At 39.6% G+C, this 23,613-nt stretch overlaps 1 protein-coding gene across 2 annotated transcripts; it reads right to left on the bottom strand.

The window, feature by feature from the left end:
* Positions 1 to 744: 744 nt before the first annotated feature.
* Positions 745 to 23,312, bottom strand: LOC122642153 (vacuolar protein sorting-associated protein 60.1-like). Of its 2 annotated transcripts, XM_043835581.1 has the most exons (8): positions 23,127 to 23,312; positions 17,392 to 17,543; positions 12,782 to 12,868; positions 5,454 to 5,547; positions 4,121 to 4,192; positions 3,933 to 4,044; positions 3,613 to 3,758; positions 745 to 941 (listed from the first exon to the last, which is right to left on the bottom strand). In XM_043835581.1, the coding sequence occupies exons 1-8, from the start codon at positions 23,193 to 23,195 to the stop codon at positions 888 to 890; spliced, it is 786 nt and encodes a 261-aa protein (XP_043691516.1). In that variant the 5' UTR covers positions 23,196 to 23,312; the 3' UTR covers positions 745 to 887. The 2 variants fall into 2 exon arrangements, with proteins under 2 accessions (XP_043691516.1, XP_043691520.1); XM_043835585.1 differs by lacking the exon at positions 12,782 to 12,868 and having other exon boundaries at positions 23,127 to 23,272.
* Positions 23,313 to 23,613: the final 301 nt, after the last annotated feature.

Raw genomic sequence — 23,613 nt, 5'->3', positions numbered from 1 at the left:
CTATTTTCCCTTTATCAAAAACATAGTTCCACAGAAAAATTGCCACATAGGGGAATACCTCTTACTTTTCTTGCACAGGCCCTGTTCTCTATATTTCCACACACCACCTGGGACAATCTATCAAACCCCGCTTTGATACCATCTGTTGAAGACAAATGCGCAACCAAAAGATAAAAAAAAAAAAACAATAACTCACAACATGAAGAATTTAAGATGGTTGGCCATGAATGCCTACATCCATCCGAGAGAACCATAGATTTTTCACTAAGTCAAAAAAATCTCTTTACACTACTCTGCATCTCCCAATGTGGTTTTCCCATAAAGAAAATATATAGAACAACTTAAAAAACCTAATCTTCACACAATTATAATTTTACCTTTGTATATGTAATGAACCCAAAAGCGAATCCAAGCATATATACAAGCCCTCTTTAATGCATTAAAAAAAACATATATAAACCCAATTTTTTTAGATCATTCTTAACCTGCCACTTCGCAGATGAATGAAAATTTTCAACACACAGCTGAGAATTTTTTGCAAACCTGAACCAAGAATAACTCGGCATATTGGGAAGGTGTGCACATGGCTTGGGCCCATCTAAAATTTTGGCAGAATCCCGATCCTCCCCCAGACTTGAGACGTTCCGGAAGCCGGATGGAGAGGGAGGGAGAGAGAGAGAGAGAGGCCAAGTAGTAAGAGTACTAGAAGTAACCCCAAGCTAAATTCGTCCTTACATTATATTAGGGAAGCCATTTGTCATTCTCAATACAGTCGAGGGGTACTCTCGCCGTCGACCACAGAACAGGCGAGCAAAGTTACCCAACAAAAGGGGTTAAAGAATATAATTTTACACAATTTAATTACATGGCTTGCTCGATCAGGCTCCCTAACCACGGATGGATGCTTGAGGTACAGCAGGTAAACCATGTTCGTCTTCACCCTGTAGAGCAGAGAATATATTCAAAATGAACAAAAACAGGTAATTAAGTAGAATGGCAAAAGCAAAACCAAAGGAAGTAATATATTGCAGAACTGCCATAATGGTATATCATAGATGCAGATTTTAGTATCTTAAAAACATAAAATGAGGTAGGAGCAGTGCATGGGAGCCCTTTCCTACATGCTGGCCGTTACTGCCAGGTGGCAGCTCAGGTGTTAACACACAAATTCAATTTACAAAGCACATGCAATGTCATGTTTCACCAAACAAGGAATTCTAAAAAGGGCCATGAGAATTTATAGCAAATATCTGTATCATTTTTGTCTTATATTTTGCTTTGGTTTTTGAACTTATTCTCCTGACCCAAGCTTCTCTCCTTTCCCCAACTCAATGAGCCGCAGTTCAGTGTCAGGGCAGGTCAGACGTGAGGTTAAGGTCAGCAAGTCATGTTTGGTTTAAGCCAAAACACCTGCTAGAACCAACCCAATGCGATCCTTGGATGTAAGGCAGGCCCTCTTGGATGGCCAGTGCCCAAAAAAGACTAAATACAAAGAATAAACAAACTCCCTACATTCATTGCTTAAGAAGGGTAACCATAAAAATCGATTTGCTACTAAAGGTAACCCATTACCATAATGTTGTTATCTCCAAAAGAAAGGATAACAATCACCCTACAATCAATGTTTTTTAAAAACCTTACATGGCCTCAGATTAGGGGTGTCAATCAGGCGGTTCAGTTCGTTTTTTTTGGTTTTTGTGAGTTTCAGGACTTTTCGGTTTCTGTTCGGGTTGGGTTCAAACCGGTTTGTGTTATCGGGTTCAGTTCGGTTAGGAAACCAGGTATGGACTGGTTTTCTGTAGGGATTAGGCAAGGTTCTTAGGGTTCAGGGTAGGTTTTCAGGTTTCGGTTCAGTCCTATCAGTTGAGCTAATTGGGGGCCCGTTGGTTAGCCCGAAACCGAATAGTGACATAAACAGAAACCGAAGCAGAACAACAAGGGCCCAGTTTGGTTCGGGCTCAATCGGGCTGGTTTGACCGTTCAGTTTAGGTTTTGACTTTTGACACCCTTTCCTCAGATCATTCAGGCCCAGCAATATGCAGTCCGAAAGATCTGTTTGCCGAACCTAACTGTCCAACATGGAATATTCTCTAACAGATATAGTGTCTAGCATTTTATGGTGCGACTAATGACCATGACCCGATTGCCCTCCATTGATCCTCTAAAGTATACCCCCCAGCAGCATCAAAAGAACAAGAAAATTTTTCATCAAACAATTCAGTACAGCTGAAAATCAGAAAGAGGAGTTATTTGACAGAATTTTACATAATGAATGGAACTTCTCATCATTAGTTTAAGAATTGCTAATCCTTTCTTATATAATAAACATACTACTGTTAAACATGTATGATGACCGTGTGTGTGTGTGTGTGTGAGAGAGAGAGAGAGAGAGAGAGAGAGAGAGAGGCAATTGGGTCATTTGGGGCGCCTGGGCTGGGCTGTACGCCTGTACCTGTCCGGTTGTGAGTGAAAGTGCAACTTGTGTAAGATCAATTTTCACAGATATGATACCGAGTAGCAAAAAAATTTTGATATCCCATTAGTCGGATTATGTATTCTGACTGATGAGAAGATGTTAGGATATTTGATCAAGTGGCCATGTGCACGTGAGAGAGAGAGAGAGAGAGAGAGAGAGAAGGGGGGGGGGGGTGGGGGGACCAATACACATACATCTGAAGGAGATGAACTCAATAATAGTGATTTCTTGTTGAGTGGTGCGGTTGCAAAGGACCTTATAATGAGGAATAAGAATTTGTTGAAATCTGAAAATGGTAAGGAAGATGGAGCACGCTTGAGGAAGAAAGCCCTCAAGATAAGGAAGAGTGTGTGAGATAAAATAGACCTTGAGGTTAAAAATCATACGACGGAGAAGATAGCATATTATTGGTGTTAGCATATTATCTGATTTTCTAAATAGAATTGGTATATATGCTTAAGGGAGGTCGTTTCGTACTACTAGTGTAGAATCTCAATAGGAAACATGGGAAAATAATTAAAGTTGAAATACTTGACAGTATATAGAGGAGCAATGAGTGAGATTACAGGGTTAGTTAAATCACATGGAAGAGAGGGTGTCATAGGAATCTGAAGAGAGTGTGGCTGTGTTGTGGAACATTTGAAGAGGATCTGAACTATGGGAAAATGAAGAGAGAAGAAAGATTGAAGAAATTTAAGGAGTTGATGGATCAAATGAGAGAGAGAGTGTTAGATTGAAATCTACAGAAAGATTGGCTGTATGTTGGAACAGTGCAGAGGAGTTATAGGAAAGTGGTTAGGAGAGAAACGACCCTATTGTTTCCTAATGATCTAGTTGGGGTGGGGGGGAGCAAAAAGCTAACCCGAAAAAGGAAAATAGGGGAGTGTGGGGAAAGAATGAAGATGCAAATGCACAGATATTGTGCCTAACGAAGTGACTTGAAAAATGGGAGCTCATGAAACATAACTAACGGTGGATATTGATCTTTATCAGAGATGTCACAGAGAATCTTTGTATGGGGCTGTATCTATATTAATTAATGTTTTCAGAACAAGAAAACAGAAAAGATGGCCCTTTTTAATATATTTTTCAGAAATTTAAAAGCTAAGAACAGGGCAGATGGAGGACAAACATACCTGGGCATTATGCCTTCCATGCCCTGATGGGGCTGAAGGCAACTTGAGTTCTGACTCCACATCAAGTTCATTGTCAGGTTGAAGATAAGAGGGCACCCCATCAGATTCTGTCTCCATTCCCATGTCAGCTTCCAAGGCATCAAGCTCTGTATCACAGAATGCAAATAAAGTTGAAGATAAAGATGCAGAAAAAGGACCGCAAAAAGGTAGCAATTAAAAGACGGCCCTAGGTTTTCCTCATAGACAGTACAAATTCACCACGATTTATTTTCAAGAGAGAAGAATGACAAAATCATGAATCTGTATGATATCAAACTTACCACCCATGAGTTCTTCCTCGTCTATGTCATCAGGCACACTATAGCTTCTACCAAGAGACTCTTGAATTTCTGTGCTCACATCCATCAGGTCCATCATCTCATCTTGCATGTTCTATTCATAACAAACCACAATTTCAGCAATTTTCAACTAATGACGTAAGATAGAAATAATGACAAGAAATACACACATCTATGTCTTGAATGTTCACAGTCTTCATCATTCCTTTCAACTCCTTGTTCGCAGATTTTAGTGACGACATCTGAACGACACACACAAGATTTAGCTTGTCAGAAGCTTCACTAACAACTTTTATTAATGGATCCATGAAATCTCCCATCAAAGACACAAAGATATAGCAGAAAAGGTGGTCCCAGTTCTAAAATTCGAAAACTAGGAATCCAGACATTGGATAAAGATAATTAGATTCTTTCAAAGACCTTTGTTCAACCATCATTAATGGCGTACCTAGTCCATAAATCTGAATGGTGCAATCAAAGGAAACTTGGAAAAAAATTCATTTTGGACTAAAACACAGCCTAATTTAATTATTTTAACTATCCAACAAACCAGGTGTGTTTCCTTCTCTAATATTTCCCTTTCATTCCTCAAGAATGATGTCCTCTATTTGCATTTGCAAGCAAATGGATTTACTTATCTGATGATCTAAATAATTTGAACTAGATGGTCAACAAGAAATGGATCCCATATTGGGATTTTCCATTTATAAGCATATGCAACCTTTGTCAGGTAAGGCCTACTATTGAAAACAATGAAACGTTCTATAGTACCACGATTATCCCATGCATGCCCTGGCATATAATAGAATTATTCAATTATTTTTTTGAGAAACATTGACAAGTTCTCATAATACCATCAGCATGGTAGTACTCAGTCTATTGGCAAAATAAATGTTATACGTATTCTTTCTCCCCCCCCCCCCCCCCCCCAAACCACCCCACAAAAAAAAGGTCTAAAATTAGGGCCACTCACAGTAGGTAAGGCTCTACTTAGCTCTTGACCAGATGGTCCTAACCAGTAACTTTTTTTTAGATGGACCATTCCCATATATTATTGAAGTATTTCAGGCAATTAAAAGAGGTCCAAGCAGGTAGTAGTTAAGAGAATCTGATTGGCCAACTTTTTGGTACAGAAGATCTTTCAGATGGAACCCATCAATTGAACACCTTGGATTGATGAGGGCATCAACAGTTCACATGGTTGTTACTTTCCCTCCCCCATAGTAGAAGAGAGAGGGAAAAAAAAGTATACATTTCACATGGTGTCAGCCACTACCACTAAAAAAGCATGGTAATACTGGGACTCCAATGCATACCCCATCTTTTGAAGTACTAAAATATTATTGAAATATATCTCTGCTCAATGCTTTAATATATCCGTGGGATGAGCCAGTCATACACAGGAACAAATGGACCAGCACCTATAGTTATCACTTGAACTTACAATAATAGCATAACCAGAAACACCCCACCCAAAAAAAAAGGTAGGTCCTTAATACATACAGTTTGTTGAGCGTCTTTGAGTCCCTCAGCAGCAAAGGAAACCTGATCAAGGTTGAATGTCTGGTTGTAAAGCATATCACGTTGTTCTTCATACCTGACCATAAGAATCCAGTTGAAGTAACACATAGTCCAAACGAAGAAAAAAAATGAACTTCATATATTTCAAAAATTAAACATGAGCTTATTTATAACCTGTTAGAAACTTTCAGGATGAACCTAGTCCAGTATACAATTTGCATTCCTTCTTATATGATGACTTTTCAATATCACTTCATTATTTGGTGGCATCATGATGGGATGCCTGTTTTTGTGTTCATGAAGATATAGTTTGGATTCCATTAAAAGAAACATATAGAAGCGATCAATCATAAAAGACTATTAATGTTCTTAAGAATCTGAACATCAATATAATTAGCATGGTTTGAAATTACGGTTTCGACCTAGATTTCGCTTGGAACTTGGTTTTTATCAATACTTGAATGTAACGTTTCGGTCGAACCGAAACCCAAAACAGGATTGAGATTTAGACTGAAACCAGTAAGTTTTGATCGGAATTTTGCATGCCTAGAGAGTCGAGGCCCATTTTGTTTCGACCTTGGTCGAAACCAAAATATTTTGCAAGATTTAAGTTGTTTCAACCCAAATCTCGAAACATTGATAATTAGAGAGAAACTCTAGTTTCTGTAATGAGTTCTTTTAAAAACTGATAATTTAAATCAACTCTCTCACACCAATGACTGAAGTTATTTTCTTACTTAGGAGGCTCATGGAAAGATTTAGAGAGGGCAAAATGGATCTCCACATGGTTTTTATTGACCTAGAAAAACATAGGACAGAGTTCCAAATGAGTTAATCTGGAAAATATTAGAGAAGAAAAGGGTTTCAAGTAAATACGTGGATATAATTGAATATATGTATGATGGTGTGGTGACTAGCGTAAGAACTATGGGGAATCAAGGTAGTGAATTCCCAATTACAATTGGGTTACATCAAGGATCAGCTTTAACCATTATTTGTTTGTGCTTATCAATGGAAACTTTAACCAGAGACATACAAGATGAGGTTCCTTACTGTATGCTTTTTGCTGATGATATTATCTTGGTGGATGAGACAGTAGTAAGGATTAACGCTAAGTTGGAGTTATGGAGATCAACTTGGAATCAAAAGGCCTCGAGATAAATAGATCAAAGATGGAGTATACGTTGTGTAACCAAGGTTTAAAGTATCGGCTTGTATCCTATCGGTATCGGTTGGTACCGATACGATACAAACCGATATGTCCCTTTAAAAAATACATGCTGTATCGAATCATATCGGCCAATACGATACAATCGATACGGTTGATAAATGGATTTGTGGGTGCATTAATACATATCGGTATGCATTGGCCGATACAGCTCAATACATAACAATACCATCGATACAGTCAATACATTTCACAACAAAGCCCTTTTCACTCATAGACTCGATACAGTCGATACATTAAACCTTGTATATACAAGGGTATTCCTTCATTTTTCCTCCAGAACAGCAGTTGAACCCTTGTATATATAAGGTTTCATCAAAAAGCCCTTTTCACTCACCCGACTGATACGATACCCGATACCGATACTTTAAACCTTGTATATATATATATATTTTTTAGGGTGGGGTTATTACTTAAAAAGAATTTTCTTTCCCATCTCCAAGGCTTTCGATTTTCTTTGTTTTCATCACCTCCACTTTCCAAGCAAACAAGTAATCACTGCTGCAGTTTCCCAATCATTTAGATTTCTTCCAACTGGTGCTTCAGCTCCAATGGGCACTGTTCCCCAAGACTTCAAATTTACTGCTCACACTAGAGGCCCTTTATTCTACAGCCATCAAGTAGAGACCGGAGAAGCATTCCCATAACATGACATCTGCAAATACATACCATTCGGAAGAAAGCAATTCCCCCTCCCTTCCTCCCCCCCCCCCCCTCCCGGTGCCCAAATTTATGTACTCGCCGATACGCAAAGCTTGTTCAATATCGCATCAGGAACAGAAGGCAATAGTCAAGATTTGAGTTTTTCACCATCCATGGTAGGTTGATAAAGATTACTGCAGGCGATCCTTAAATTACTTCTAGAAATTTGGTTATATAATTAAAAACTGGGATCTCTCTCTCTGCTCTCTAAACTGCTAACGGCTCTTTAAGCCGTCAATCCTCCAGCACCTCATCACCGTCCCAAACAGCGGCGAGCCCCCAGGTAGGTATACCCCTCCTTCCCTCCTCGACCCCCTTCTTCCACAAACTACCTTGATCTCTCTCTCTTCCCGATATCTCTCAATCCCTTGATTTTCTTTCCCGCCCCCATTTTCTTCTCCCTCCCACAAACTTCCTCTTTCTCGATAGCTCCCCCTGCTACCAAACCCTTGATTTTCTCTCTTGTCCCCCGTTTTCCTCTATCTCTCATGACCTATCTATCCTACTTTTTCGACCTCCCCTTAGAATATATCACTATCTTTCTCTCTCTCCCCGATAGCTCCCTCATCTCCCAACCCCTAGATTTTCTCTCTTACCCCAGCCGATTTTTTTTTCTCTCCAACGACCTATCTACACACAGTTCGATTCTGTTTTGGCTATAATTCTGTGTCTATCATGATAATCTCTCCCCACTCCCAATTTCACCCCGTGATAGAGTATATCTCTATCTTTCTCTCTCTCCTGGATAGCTCCCCCTTCTCCCAATCCCTAGATTTCATCCCTTACCCCAGCCGATTTCTTCTCTCCCACCTCCTATCTATACATCTCGATTCTATTTTTTATTTTTAACTCTGTGTTTATAACGATAATCTCTGCCCACTCTCAATTTCACCCCTTTATCCCGGTTTCTTCTCTCCCACAACCTCTCTATACCCCCACACCACTTCCCTCTCTGTTTTCTGATATCTCCCCATCGTCAAAAGTCCATCCATCGGTAGAACTCTCCAACGACCAAAAGGTAGGACCCTCACGCCACTCTCGAGACCCACCCCAACACTGACCCTCGACCTTCTTCAACCCAGAAGACCCGATACTGACTCTTGACCTACCCATACCCACAACACTCACCCCCCCCCTATACCAGCTGCTATCACTTAGTTTCTAGTACAAGCCGTGTAGCAATACCTCAGACCGCTGCCTTGGGGACCAAATAAGGATATTAAGGGATATCTCTCTTACTTCCTCTTCTACCTCAGTAGTTTAACATAGTAGTTTTCTTTGTATATCTGCTTGATATTTGTATCTATTTACCTGTTCAATTTACTGTGCCCGATTCATAGCCTTGGGTATCTATATCTCTATTGGGATACACATCAGTTCCGTGGATCATCTTTTAGTACTTGTGCAGCTGATCTCGTTTGTATTAATTTATTTCCTTTAATCCTGCTACTGCATAGTTGTAGTGAATCCAACTATATCTCTTTGTACCCGAACTGTAGTCTATCTATTCTACTGCTTATTGTGAGCACATTATTATTATTATTATTATTATTTAACACATTGATGGTTTCTAGTACTTAGTGGTAGGGCATTATATTGTTAGGACATTACGTGGTTTTTGTGTACTCTATCTTGCTTTTCTTTAGTACCAGCTTGGTAGTGCATTTATTTGGTACTTTTGTTTCATTTTAATGGGCTTAACCTACGGTGGGCCTGATTGCATTACATTTTTTATCTGTTTCACGGTTGTATACATTTGCTATTTTATTTGCTCCATATGTTCCATATGCCATTTTCCCTAGTTGCCACGTTGCTCACTTTTTGAGTTAACTGCCTAACGTCACTCTTTGTTATTTCTTTCTCTTAAACTTATCTATTTTTCTATAGTGTTGTGTCAGGTCGGTAGCCAGCACTGTAGTATATTCAGCCAATCACCTTTTGCATGGATTCTCTTATTTTTTTATGCTTTTCTTATTTTCATGTCTTTTCGCCCTCTTTCTTCTAGGGCGTACCCCGTTTGCAAAGCGCTACGTCGACGCCCGGATGCGGTGATAAGTAGGCAAGGGCAAGTGAGGTTTTTTGCCAGCCCAGAAATATAGGATTAGATTAGCTTCCTGGAACATTGGATCCTTAACGGGTAAGAGCATGGAGTTAATAGATGTTTTAAGGAGACGACGGATTAATATAGCTTGTATCCAACAGATAAGATGGAAGGGTAACAAAGCTAAAATGTTGGACGACTTCAAACTTTGGTATGCGGGAGACCAAAGTAATAGAAACGGAGTGGGGATAATAGTGGATAAAGACCTAAAGAATGATGTTGTAGAGGTTAAGAGAGTGGGTGATAGGATTATATCTATCAAACTAGTGTTGGAGAAAGATGTTAATATCGTCTGCGCTTACGCACCTCCATAAGGTTTGGATGAAAGTTGAAAGCGCCAATTTTGGGACCATATGGATGTTTTAGGGCAGGGTATTGGGCAGGATGAATCGATTGTTATTGGCGGTGATCTGAACGGCCACGTTGGGAGTGACTGTCGAGGCTATGAAGGTGTCCTTGGAGGCTTCGGGGTTAGGGAGAGAAATGTAGAGGGGACCTCAATCCTAGACTTTGCGGTAGCTTATGATCTTTCGATTGTGAACACTTTCTTTGAAAAAAGAAAGGAACACCTAGTTACCTATAAAAGTGGGATTCATTCCAGTCAAATTGACTTCTTCCTAACAAGAAGGGTTGACAGATTGGTGTGTAAGGATTGTAAGGTTATCCCTGGGGAGAGCTTGACAACACAACATAGATTAGTGACCTTGGATATGTGTCTCAGGGCCCAAAAGTGTAGGAGGAGAGAACCTACGCACTCTAGGATAAGGTGGTGGAGATTAAAAGGGGGGATCTTAAGACTTTTACTGATAATGTGGTCAAGCAAGGAAGGTGGGACTTCGAAGGAGATACCAATGTGATGTGGCACGAGATGATGACTTGTATTAAGTGGGTTGCCAAAGATGTGCAAGGGGAGGCGAAAGGTAGTCGCCAGGCACCTCGAGAGACTTGGTGGTGGAACGATGAGGTCCCAGCAGCTATTAAAACCAAGAAAGTGAGTTTTAAGACTTGGCAAAGAACTAAGGAAATAGAGGATAAAAGGAGGTATTATGATGCTAGAAACGAAGTTAGGAAGATTGTGGGAATGGCTAGGGCGAAGAAATATGAGGATCTCTATATCAACCTAAACACAAAAGAAGGGGAAAAGGCTATATATAAGATAGCTAAGATGAGAGAAAGGAAGAGTAGAGATTTCGATCAGGTCAGGTGTATCAAGGATGATGAAGGAACAGTGTTAGTAAGGGATGAGGACATTGGGACGAGTATATCTGTGACCTACTAAATGGAGATAGGTCAAGTAGAAGTGACCCATACGATTATCCTGTTCATCATGATAACACACATCATAGATATGTTCGAAAGATCAGTGTGGCAGAAGTTAAAGAAACCCTAAGAAAGATGAAACCAGGTAAGACAACAGGCCCTAATGAGATCCCAATAGAAGTGTGGAAATCATTAGGAGGGAGTGGGGTTTGTTGGCTAATGAAGTTGTTTAACAGGATTATAAGCACCAAGAAGATGCCAGATGAATGCAGGAGAAGCATTGTAGTCCCGGTCTACAAAAATAAAGGTGATACTCAAAGCTGCAATAACTACAGAAGCATAAAGCTAATGAGTCACACAATGAAGCTTTGGGAGAAGGTTATTGAAGCCCGATTGAGAAGAGAGACTCTTATCTCGATGAACCAATTTGGCTTTATGCCAAGTAGATCCACGACATAAGCTATCTACTTATTGAGGCGGCTTATGGAAAGATATAGAGACAGCAACAAGGACCTACATATGGTCTTCATTGACTTAGAAAAAGCCTATGACCGAGTCCCTAGAGAATCCAAAATGTCCTAGTGAAGAGGGAGTGTCAAGTAAATATGTGGATGTCATTAAAGATATGTATGAGGGTGTGGTGACTAGAGTGAGATCGGTGGGAGGTTAGGGCAAGGAATTCCCAATTACAATTGGATTACATCATGGCTTAGCCTTAAACCCTTACCTCTTTGCGCTTATCATGGACGATATAACCAAGAACATTCAAGACGAGGTCCCATGGTGTATGCTCATTGCTGATGATATTATTTTGGTGGATGAGACAAAAGAAGGGATTAACTTTAAGTTAGAGTTGTGGAGGTCAACTTTGGAAGCAAGAGGTATTAAGATTAGTAGAACGAAGACGGAGTATATAATGTGTAATTTTAGTCACACTTCGATGGGTACTGAGATGGTGCGAATTGAGGAAAGAGAGATACCACAAAGTAACTATTTCAGATACCTGGGATCAATCATAAATAAAGAAGGTGACATAGAGGATGATGTTTCACAGAGAATTAAAGTGGGTTGGATAAAGTGGAGAGGTGCGTCCGGACTGCTGTGTGACCGAAGTATTCCTCTAAAACTTAAAGGAAAGTTCTATAGGACTGTTGTTCACCCGGCCATGATGTACAGGGCAGAATGTTGGGTAGTTAAGAAGTGTCATTGATAAACTTTGTGTAGCAGAGATGAGGATGTTACGGTGGATGTGTGCAAAAACAAGGAAGGATAAAATACAAAATGAACATATAAGAGCGGACTTGGGAGTTGCACCAATCAATAACAAGCTCCGAGAGAGCCGCTTAAGGTGGTATGGTCACATTCAAAGGAGACCTAGGGAAGCCCCAGTAAGGAGGAGTGATATGATTCAGATTGAAGGAGCTAAAAGAGCTAGGGGGAGACCTAAAATGACTATAGGAGAAGTGGTAAGGAAGGACATGCATAGTCTAGGTCTGGTCCCAAGTATGACCTCGGACAGAGCCTATTGGAGGGCAAGGATCCATGTTGCAGACTCCATTTAGCTGAGAATATCCTTAACGTGTTGGGCTGTGCCTTTTACCTCTTACTAGCTTTAATCTTTCTATTTATTTGCAATCTTCCATTTGTCATTTTCTTTGTCTTTTCTCATCTCTTTCCCCATCCCTCTTCTCCAATCTTCTTTTTTTTTTTTTTTTTGGGCGTATATCTATGTTTTTGCTATTTTTTTTGGGGGCGTTTATCTATGTTTTCTCTATTATGTTTGTTTGGATCCATGTAGCCGACCCCATTAAGTTGGGATAAAGCTGTGTTTGTTGTTGTTGTTGTAAACTTCTTGTTCCCCTCTCTGTCAATCTAATTATAGAAGTTACAATAAATAGAAGCATCATTCAAAGCTATGGTACATTATTTCTGAGGAAGAAATTTGATTAAGTTTTCTTATGGAAAATCTAGAAGCATATTAACACGACAATGATGAATAAACCCCAACCCATCAGCTACCTGGATGCCTCCACTCCCTTTGTTGCACCTTTTGAATCACTTTGTTCACTTTGATATCTCCTCAGAGCACACACAAATCTCAGAAAACTGTGGAATTTCCAAAGGACGAAAAATCCATGGATGAAACTCAAGCCAACAACATAAGAGAAACACGACAACAAAACGTCACTAGTCAAGATTCGGGGAAGCAATAACAAAGGATCTTAACCTAGTGAAAGTCAAACAGTATTTAGGAATTTTCTGTTGCATGTCCCTAGATCTGGTTGATGCATGATGCAACCAGAAAAGGTTTGAATATCTCACATATCATTCCTCATTAAAAAAAAAAAGAGGTAAAATTGTAAAGGCAATGATTTTAATTGGTCCTGGATGTCATGGTTTTCTTTTTTATTTTATCTGGTTTTAGTAATGAGCAGTATTTGGTAAGTTTCCTTGACTCGGAATTTGGATCAGTTTGGTTCGTGTCTTGGTTATTTTTTTTTATGGTTTCTGAAGGTTTAATTTGGCTTGGTACTACAAGGTGTTGTAGATGGTACAATTAAATTAAGAAGGAAAGGATCACACCTTCTGAAGCTGATAGAAGAACAGAGGGATGATCTTCTGCATTCCTCCCTGTGAAATGAACTCAATGTAAAGAGTAAATAGTTTCCAATTGTTTTTAGACAAATGGACTCCTTTTTCATGCTATAATAAAAGCCTTCTCAGTTGGGGGAGAAACGGAACAATGTAGATGGGGTCATGCTCCAAGTATGATAAAATGTTCTATCAGCTCCAATTAGGACTGCCTGCATATCCCCTTCAGAAGAACAGAACACCACTCACATACAGAGGCATATCAGAGTGCAAAATGAGATCAGGGGCCCTAGTAGGATTTTTTCAGTTCGGATGGATGAGGAGGATGATCACAGGCTCATTGGTTCCAGCAGTCTCATCCATCTATCTAGCACCATGTGCCCTATATATAGCGCATGGTTGAATCTCCTATTGCAAAAATAATAATAACCCCAAATGCTGACTCAGTTAAACCTGGTCAAAAGCTCCACTTAATGATCAGATTGAACCAGTGGAATTTCATCTCAAAAACCAAGGTGGATAATTCTCTGGGATCAACCTACTGATTTAGATTGCACCTATAAATGGGCCTGCTGCTGGTGTGGGCACATCAGCAATCATCACTTGCCTACGCAATGGTGTCAGGCCTTCAGTATGTTGTCTATATTGTGAATAGGGTAGAGATCGTAATTTGTGCATTCAAGCAAATTTAGCCAGAAGACATGGAAGGCCCATCCAATGGTTATCTAATGGTAAATAGATCACTCCAAATGATCTGGACAAAGCCATCTCCTTCGAAGGAATAGATTCAGAAACTAAACCCCTATCTGAATAGAATATTAGAATCTATTCATAAAAGGGATATTGAAATAAATCCTCTGCCAGTCGTTACAGCTCATAAAGACGCTACCTTAGACTGCCTCCCTGCTGATGACTCTAAACTGCACTTCCCTTCTTTCTGAATCCCATGTCATAGTTGAAGGTTAAGCCTTACCAACCCCTTTCTCTCTGTTGTCGACAGGCATTTTGTTGGATCAGAGCATTCGAGACATCTAGCAGCCAATTCTAAATTTCTAATTAGAGGGCTTATAGACTTTGTGATGCAGCATCATGTGCCCACATCCGAAGGAAGAAGAAGTAGCCCCGAAATTAGGGCTTAGTTTGGCAGCCATAGCTTAGGTTTATATTTAGTAGGTTCTATACTTAGTTTTATTTCAGCTTATTTGTAAATTTAAATTGATCCGGTTCAAACCATGGTTCAATTTAAGTGATGTAATTAAGTGCCTTTTGTTTTAAGTCATTAGGGGTAAATAGGTCTTTTAACCTTTTAAAATTTTAAGTTGTTTTAATAAGATTCCTCACAGTTTTATGAATTAAAAAAAATCATGTTTGCTGCCATAGTTGCTGCTGCTGCTGCTGCTCCTTGTGAGTGTTTGCCTTGTGGTTCTATCAAGGAAGAAAGGGTAGGTGGATCTCCTACGACTCCTTACGCCATGACGGCTGGGAGGGTCCCTAAGATTGAAGGTGGTTCTATCCTTCTCTGCTGTCCAAGCTTGCTGCCAGTGGATTCTACTGTAAGTTTGAGACCCAATCCTGTTTCTAATCCTCTACTCCCCCCCCCCCCCCAATCGATTCCCCTTTGTTTTTATTTGAATTTCAAAAACCCTAATCACCCTCAACCCTGTCCAGCATTAACCCCTCAATCAGAATTTCTTCAGATTTGGATCATAGCATCCCCAACACTTCCCGTCCACTCGATATTCATCTCAGCCCTACCCAACCACCCAAACCCTAAATCCCCATTAACTTCCATTAAACCTAAAACAACATAAAACCTGTTCAGACCTAATTTGCCATAAAAAAAACCTCCCATATTTAGATCGAACATCCCTCTCCCTATTTGGAAAACTCGATCCCAACCCTAGCCCTAAACTCCCATTTAAAACCCTAATTTCAACCTAAATTCTAAAACCCAAAACCCGAAACCCTAACCCTAAATTTCTGAATTTTAAATTTTTATTTAAACTTCATTCAAACCTATATTATTAGCTTCTCCTATACCAGCCTATTAAAACCATATAAGATTTAACTCCATTCTCATAAACCTAACCCTAATTCTGCCCATTCAAACCAGCAACCCCTTTTTTGATCCTGTTGCTTGGCCTCTAGTAGGATCCTTCTCCTATCTAGAACTACATTACTTTGAATACTTACAAAAGAGGGGTAAATCCTTCTCTAGCTGACTTGGATTTCAGAAAGCAGGCTGGTCAGGGAAGAAAAATCCATCTGCTTATAATCCCATTAAACTTGTCATTGCTGTGTAAGCACATCCCAAAACAGGAATAGCCAGCCAAGGGGGGGTGGGTTACAGATAACGTGAGCAAGAGTCACTAGTGGAAGAAGCTCATATATCCCAGGCAACGGGAAGGTGAAGTCTAGGTTTCATATTCCCAAGAGAAAATAACTATTCCCTGGGATCACTTCTTTACACAGAAATTAGAGTTGAGGAGAGGTTGATTGTTTAAACTGAAGATTAATCTAAGATACAATTGTAGGGTATTCAAATAACCCTAATTGTCTTGGGCCTCAAGAAGGGGAGAGCTTGCAAAAACAAGATGGACAAAGTCAAGAAGCAATGGGAAAGCAAAGCAAATGTCCCTACTTTAAGATGTTTGTCTTCCCAGTTTCCTCTGTGATCTTTTTTTCTCAAATCTACTCTAATTCATTGTCTTCTCTTTCGGTCGGCCACTGACATCTGGATGCTTGTTGCCCCCAACATGTGGCGCCCTCACCGTCATGCGGAAGTCCGAATTCCATAACTTCAAAACAGAAGTAAGAAGAATGATGTCGGAAATGAGGCAACTTCTACAACCCATGTGTGCTTGGGAAAAGATAAAGGAATATCCAGAGACCCATATACAAGATATTTGTATAGAAATTCACAAAGAAATGAGAAAAATTGGTCACTAAGCACAAGAAGGGTCATATCCATACTAATGGAGGTTGGACATGGAGGCTAGGTCACTGCGGCAGCTGGCTGAAATTTCTTTCAAAAGATGAGGGGTTGCATGTTTGGGACAGGAAGGGTAATTCTGGTTGATGCCTGAATGGCTCATAGTTAGATTGGTGAAGAATTAAGGGGATTAGATGCGGAGAGGAGCAATGGAACTATTCTAGAAAGAAGAAAATTTTCTATTGACAGTTAATTTCTACATTTTCTAGGTTTGGATCCTGGAAATCCATCCATCCAGTTTAGCCTGTTTCAGTCAATTGTTCTAATGACCACCAATCTAGAATCAAATCTTTCTTCAAAAGCCCAATCCCAGCCACTGAGCCTTAAAATCCATTCTGCAGCTAAACTTGACCTCTGTTATCCACACCCATACTTACAAGAAACCCCCTCTAACCAATATGCTTCGTTTAATCACATCTGTTTTTATCGATTTGAGCCATTAGCCCATTTCAAACACAAATCCTAGTTCCACCCTTCCCCCCAAATGAATTTTTGTGCACTGCATGATGGGTGGAAATCTTCTTTTTTTCTTTTTAACTATAAAACTCCACTATTTACATATTAAACCCAAATATTATGCTCTCCAATTGAACCCTAGAATCCCTATACCTTAATTTATGAAGCTCAGTTTCTAGTTTTCACTTCCCTTAAAGGCCATCAATTTTGTTCACATATCAGACTTACACTAGGGGGCCTATTATTACATACATAAGCCTGTGAAGTGTTTGATAATGTCAGCCAATCAGCTTCATTGAAGTTTGTGCTCCAATAGTTCTTTAACGAGAAGGGCATAAAAAGGTAATGCTTCGTTTGGAAGGAAAATATACAAATTAAGAAACAAAGTTTCCTATATATTCACAGGACATCTGGGTTTAAGGAACTTACAGGCTTCTACAAGTTAGAGTCCAGGGAGACACTTCGAATGAAGGTTTGGCTCCAAGATCCAAGTGACAAGTTTTTTTCTAAAGCAACAATTATATTTTCAATTATACTGCAAATATGAGTAAATTGCATGCAAATGGATGGTAGCAAAAAAGGCATTTACATTCGCTTTTGCTTGAGAACTCTCATAGCCCGAGCTTTCACAGCTTCCTGAGCAGGACCAGGCCGTGTTTTCTTGATCTGTTCTCTGTATCTAGTAAGCTCAGCATCAAGCTTTTTGATCTTCTCATCTACATTTTCACCTCTTGTATTAAGCTGGAAAAAGTTATGCATCAGTAAAGGAAATTTCATGAAAGGAATGTTATAGGTGACTCACATACCAGACAACCCATACGTAGAAGTATCCATAAATCAAACATTGCACTTAAAATGTGAGAGAAGGATTCAAATTCAACTTATGCGAACCTTTTCAAGGAAAATAGAGTTTATAATTCCAAATACTATTCTATTATGAAGTTGTAGAAAACCTAGGACCTGTAACCAATAACCTTATAGAGGAGAAAAGAGAGAAGAAAGAAGAGGAGAAGAGTAACTGCAAGGGGAGGAGCCGTATGTCTTGTGTTGCTTCCTCCCTCAAGTATCTTATTTATAATAAAACCATTACAATCATAAAAGGAAAAGGAAACTAAACCTATTCTAAAATAGGTAACTAACTTAGACTAGGAAACTGACTCGTAACTCCTAACAATTAAAGACATAAAAGAATAAAGGAAACCATAATGGACTCAACCACAATAGGGACACTCCCCCTATCGTGGTACACTTCTCAACACTCCCCCTCAAGCTGGAGTATTCAGATATTAAAAGAAAGGCTCCAGCTTGGACTAAAAAGTATAGAAAATCAAACTCAACACCAGTCTTGAATAGTAGTTGTAGACTTCAGTGAGCACAGAGGAAACTCTAATAAAATCAATAGAAATATCAGCCCAAGCACTGGACGATAGATAACATCAACTGCGATCCAAAAACAGCAGATAGGTAACAATGACAGATGTTCTCCAATAATTGCGGAACTTGATTGCTAATAAGAGAAGACGCGATCTTCAATATAAGGAAAGAACTCGATCTTCAAAGTAAGAATCAATTCAATCGCACAAAGTGGAATTTTCCTGTCAATCTTCAAAAAACACCATAGCATGCTTAAAAGATGGAGGGCAGCAACTTCGGAGTTTCCCTTCAAAAGTAAAGTAAAAATCTTCAGTGAAATAAATCTTGAGAAATCTTCACCGAAATATTCTTGAAAAGATAAGACTCTCCAATTGAGAAAGGTAAGACTCTCTAGACTCTCCAATTGATGACTTGTGCAGAGCAGATATGCAAATAATAATATCCAATTCTAATCTCCCCCTCACATGTAGCAGTACACGTGAACAAATAACGGGAAATAATCAACATCTCAAAGCACGAGCATCATTAAAAAATTTCATAAACAAGAGCACCGTAAATAACAGCCGTTGATATAATCCCAATATATATCAGTTTCTAACCTCCCCTCACTGGAGCCAACAACCACCATGCAAGGTCCAACCTTCAAAGAAGTACAAATCCCACATGTGTTCGGCGCCCACCTGGGCAACTGTACTTCAAGAATTTTAAAGAAATGTCGGAATTAAAAGGGCAATGGCAGTTTGGTATATGACCAGTATCTCAATAATTTCCAATCTCCCCCTCAAAACAAACTCCAACCTCACTATCATTTAAGTACCAATTTGCCAAAAAACAAATTGATGTGATCTGGGCCCACAAAAGCAATAATATGGCATATATGTATACCCAATGGCAATTCTGTAATAACATCATGCAATCTCCAATTGATGTGGAACCCAGGTCAAAATACCCAATTTCGTTCGGGATGGACCCATCCAAGTATACAATAGGAATAACAAGAGGTAATGGCAGAACTGTAATTTAAGTGAAATCCATATATATGCATAAGCAAGGCCAAATTTAAGGGAGGAGTGGCAATCTGGTAATAAACCAGAATTTGCAAGGGGGCTATGGGTAATTGAAGAAGTAGTGGGACATAATGGGAATTAATTTATAGATTTAGGACTAACTTGGAAGAAAACAAATTAAGGATAGAAGGGGTTATTGACATTATGGAAGGGTAAAATTGGAAAGTGGGGTAATAAAAGTATAAAAAAGAAAATTCTTGGAAAGGGGAAGTTGAAGAGGTCGTCTCCTACCTCTAGCACAAACCAGAGACGGAAAACCCAACAGGTTTCTTAAGGAAAGAACTCCTTTGGGGATGCTCTGTTTATCCTAGGGTTTTAACGGTAAGTAGGTGATGGAAATACCTCTGGATTGCACCCAAACAGAGCTCCAATCGACCACCGATTCTGAGATTGAAGGACTGGAGCTGCGAGGCGGTAGAAGTTGCAGCAGTTCATTCAGAGCTTCGATTCTCACAACTAAAGGAAAGTTTCGAAGGAAATCTTCAAAGACTTGAGCCGTCTATGGGCAGGCACCCTTCAACCCAGATCTAAGAACCAATCGACAAGGATTAAAGATTCAGCATGCTTCTTCTTGGTTCTGGTAATACCGCCCAGCAGAGATAAAGCCTGGAATTTCAGCAGCAAATCGATATTCCTTAACAAATCTTCCAGCGGTAAATCAATTACTCAACGGAAAATTGTTCATAGCAGAGGTAGAAAACGACAACAATAGCAAGAAGATTCCACAATCGATGCACACCCAACTTCAGGTATGATCTTCAGACACTATTTCAACTTTCATCGAAACCAGTATGTGAAACCCTAGTTCCTCTTCTTCCTTTATGAACTAGGGTTTCCTTCTTCAAGCCAAAATTTAAAACCGACTCTCAAAACGGCAATTACAGTGATAATCAGGTATTAGTTACAACAGCTCTGATACCATGTAGAAAACCTAAGACCTGTAACCAATAACCTTATAGAGGAGAAAAGAGAGAAGAAAGAAGAGGAGAAGAGTAACTGCAAGGGGAGGAGCCGTATGTCTTGTGTTGCTTCCTCCCTCAAGTATCTTATTTATAATAAAACCATTACAATCATAAAAGGAAAAGGAAACTAAACCTAATCTAAAATAGGTAACTAACTTAGACTAGGAAACTGACTCGTAACTCCTAACAATTAAAGACATAAAACAATAAAGGAAACCATAATGGACTCAACCACAATAGGGACACTCCCCCTATCGTGGTACACTTCTCAACAGAAGTGAAGGCCAAACACTAAACAAATAAACCTTCAATTAGCCACATTTCTGTAGAAGTGCCAATTCAAATACCAAAGGTTAAAGTCACATAAATTTCTTTTTTCTTTTTTTCTTTTTTTTTGGGGGGGGGGGGGAGGGGGTTGGTGTTGGGGGTAAATTACAACTGAAGTACCCAACGTTAAGAAATCTATGTTTGGGGTATCTCATGTTTGAAATATTATGCTTGGGGTTCCTTATTAATCAGTTCTACTTGAGACTGAAAATATTTCCAACTTTGCCAATGGACAGTTCTCAACACCCCCCCTCTCACTCCCACCTCCACCCTCTACCCTCACTTCCGCCCCCACTTTCCCCCTCTCCCGTCCTCTGTTCTTCCCCCATCCCCGCCACACCCTCTCTCCACAACCCCCCACCCGAACCCTTTTGCGCTACTTCATGTGAAGGCCATATGTTAACAACATTTGAATTATCAAATCTCTTTTATCTCATATACCAACCTACCAGAAATTGGAGGAGATAAAACCAAGGAAGTGAAATAAACCAAAGAAACAGTGGCCAGAGCATTAGCAGCAGAAACAACAGAGAGAGAGGGAGAGGGGGGGAGGAGCAATCAAAGGCTCAAACATGGAAAGAGAAGAAAGCAAAGTAAATGACAAAGGACATGTGTTAACAACATTCAAATTATCATTGTGAGAATTGAAAATATATTAGTGATTAAGCTGTTCGAGTGAGGTTTAACGGTCGTCTCATTGTCTAACCAGGGCCATTACACTTTGTTTACTTGTGTAGTTGTGGCTTTCCATCATAGTTGTTGCAAGCCATTCTCTATTACCGCAGACTAACACCAATAGTTATTGTCTACTTTCTGTCACTGCTTTTTTCTCTTTTTCTTTGGATTGACACTGAATCAGAGTGGTGGGGTGGGCATTGCAGAAAGGGGGTGGGCATGGGAGTTGCATAGGAGGTGGAGCGGAGGATGTAGAGAGGGAGTGGAGGAGGAAGAACAGAGGGTAGGGGAGGGGGAGAGATGTTGGGGTGGGGTCAAAAGGAAGAGATGGGTGTAGAGTACGGCGGTGAGAGTGGGGGGTTGAGAGAGAACTGGTCACAGGCAAAGTTGGAAATATGTCTGGTCTTAAACGGAACTTACAAATAAGGAACCCCAAACATAATATTTCAAATGTGAGGTACCTCAACTAGTTTTTCTAAAAATTGTGTACCTCAACTATAATTGGGGGAGGGGTGGGAACTATATATCCTTCAGGCTCCAAAGTGATTAATGACTTTAGCTTCTTCAAAATCAAAATCCTCATTACAAAATTATTTCTAGTAAGAAGCATCACCTTCAAATCCCAAATGAGCAGCATCAATAAAGGAGGATACAATACCACCTTTGAGCTAAGGTTATCAAGGATGTTTGTATCAAGACAATATCATTTGGCGAGACCTCTGCTGAAGCAATTAAACAGCTAAGTTCAGCATATGTATGTCTCGAGTCCTATGGTCAATTGTACACCGCACAATTATTCACATACAAGGGACCTTAATTGGTTGGTTTATGCAGCTGAGACTGACTGGTTCATGTACACATCATTCTAGAACTACACCAAACAAAATGGCCCAGGGACATGTTTTACTTACACATCAGACTGACCTAACATAGAGTGGCCTCAATTAAGTTTCAACACGGGGACTCAATCCCTTTTTTAGAGATTTCTGCCACAGCTGAGATCAAAAAGAAGTGAAGACAATGGGGAATGGGGATCAAGAAGTTTGAAGCTCAATCTGATCCCATGGGGGGGGGGGGGTAAGAAGTAGGTTTTGTGGCCTTGGAAGGCCCTAGAGTTTTATTAACCAGTAAGTTTCTCAAGACTACCTATGAGGATAATATCTAACGAATAGTTGTAAAAAGAGAAGATAACATGAGGGTTGACTTGCTTTCTTGTCTCTAATATGTAATGGAATGGTTTTTAGTCCCTTGGAACTTCCTTGCACTCTGCCACGTTTTCTAAATGAAGAAATTATGACATTAGATGTAAATTCAGTTTGACATGCTGCATCTTATTTTCCTTTTTGCTGAACTTATTTCACCCAGGAAAATCTAAAAATTTGTTAAACTGCACGCTATCACTCAGTTCACTAGAATCCCTAAAAGAAGTTCCTCTTTGAAACAACCCACTTCAATTAATATGAACTAAAGAGGACCGAGTCCAGAAACGTCTCTTTTTTTAAAAAAAAATCTAATCACCACTGACTCACCGCCCACCAAAAAGAACAAGATTTACACAATTCCGACGGTTTTTATACTCCAATAAACTATATACTAGTTAAAAAAATATATTTAAGAACAAGATTTACACAATTCCGATAGATTTTATAATTAAATAAACTATATAAAGTTAAAAAGATAAATTTTATCTGATAGAACCTTAAAGCAACCAATGTTTCATGAAAATCAAATAGGATTTCTTAATTCCTTCAATATGAACAAAATAAAGTTAACCAGAAATAGATTATTTAGAACACGAATTTAGCAGAACAACAAAAAGAAAGTATCAATTAAACAACTCAGGATATTGTAAATGAAATACATAGTCGAATAAAACCAAAAATATAGAAGGGAGTAGAGATATGGATAGAGAAACGTACCCTATTGGAGGCATCTTGAATGGAAGGAGGGGGCTCTTTCTCTTTCTTGGCACCGAAGATCTTCTTCATCTTCTGTCTTCTCCGTTCGAGGTTGAAAGGAACAGGACGAAAACCAAGTAACCAGTTAGAAGTTCCGATGTGAGTGAGATTCTGGATTTCCCTTGCGTTTTGAGAATTTCAGAGGCGATCAGAAATTTCGAAACTTGAAGACGGCAAGGTGTTTCTTGTCAGGAAGCGGATGCTATGCGGCCAGCAAACAATCAATGAGCGTCCTCAGTCGGTTCGATCAATTTTTAAGGGATATACAGGTCATTTCAGGGGAAAGTGGAGAGAGAAAGGGATGCTAGCGGACTAGCGAAGGCTACGCCCCGGACCGTAATCAATTTCCATGCTCGGATTACGAATTCAAGAGTCTTGGATTGGGCTGCTTGTAATCATTTGGCCCTTTTTAGGTTATTGGAGACTCGTGTTAGAAGGTGTAATTTTA

The sequence above is a fragment of the Telopea speciosissima genome, chromosome 1, assembly GCF_018873765.1.
Source record: "Telopea speciosissima isolate NSW1024214 ecotype Mountain lineage chromosome 1, Tspe_v1, whole genome shotgun sequence".
NCBI classification, from domain to species: Eukaryota; Viridiplantae; Streptophyta; class Magnoliopsida; order Proteales; family Proteaceae; genus Telopea; species Telopea speciosissima.
The sequence above is the reverse complement of the archived record's forward strand: the minus strand, read 5'-3'. Positions and strand labels throughout refer to the sequence as shown.

What these genes read in the sequence shown, in the direction of transcription:
- LOC122642153 (XM_043835581.1), bottom strand. Translation starts at nt 23,195, where the DNA reads ATGAAGAAGATCTTCGGTGCCAAGAAAGAGAAAGAGCCCCCTCCTTCC. An exon ending in GTTCTCAAGCAAAAGCGAAT is followed by an intron (nt 12,869 to 17,391) that starts GTAAATGCCTTT and finishes GAAATTCCACAG; the next exon opens with TTTTCTGAGATTTGTGTGTG. An exon ending in CGAGGAAGAACTCATGGGTG is followed by an intron (nt 3,759 to 3,932) that starts GTAAGTTTGATA and finishes TCTGTGATACAG; the next exon opens with AGCTTGATGCCTTGGAAGCT.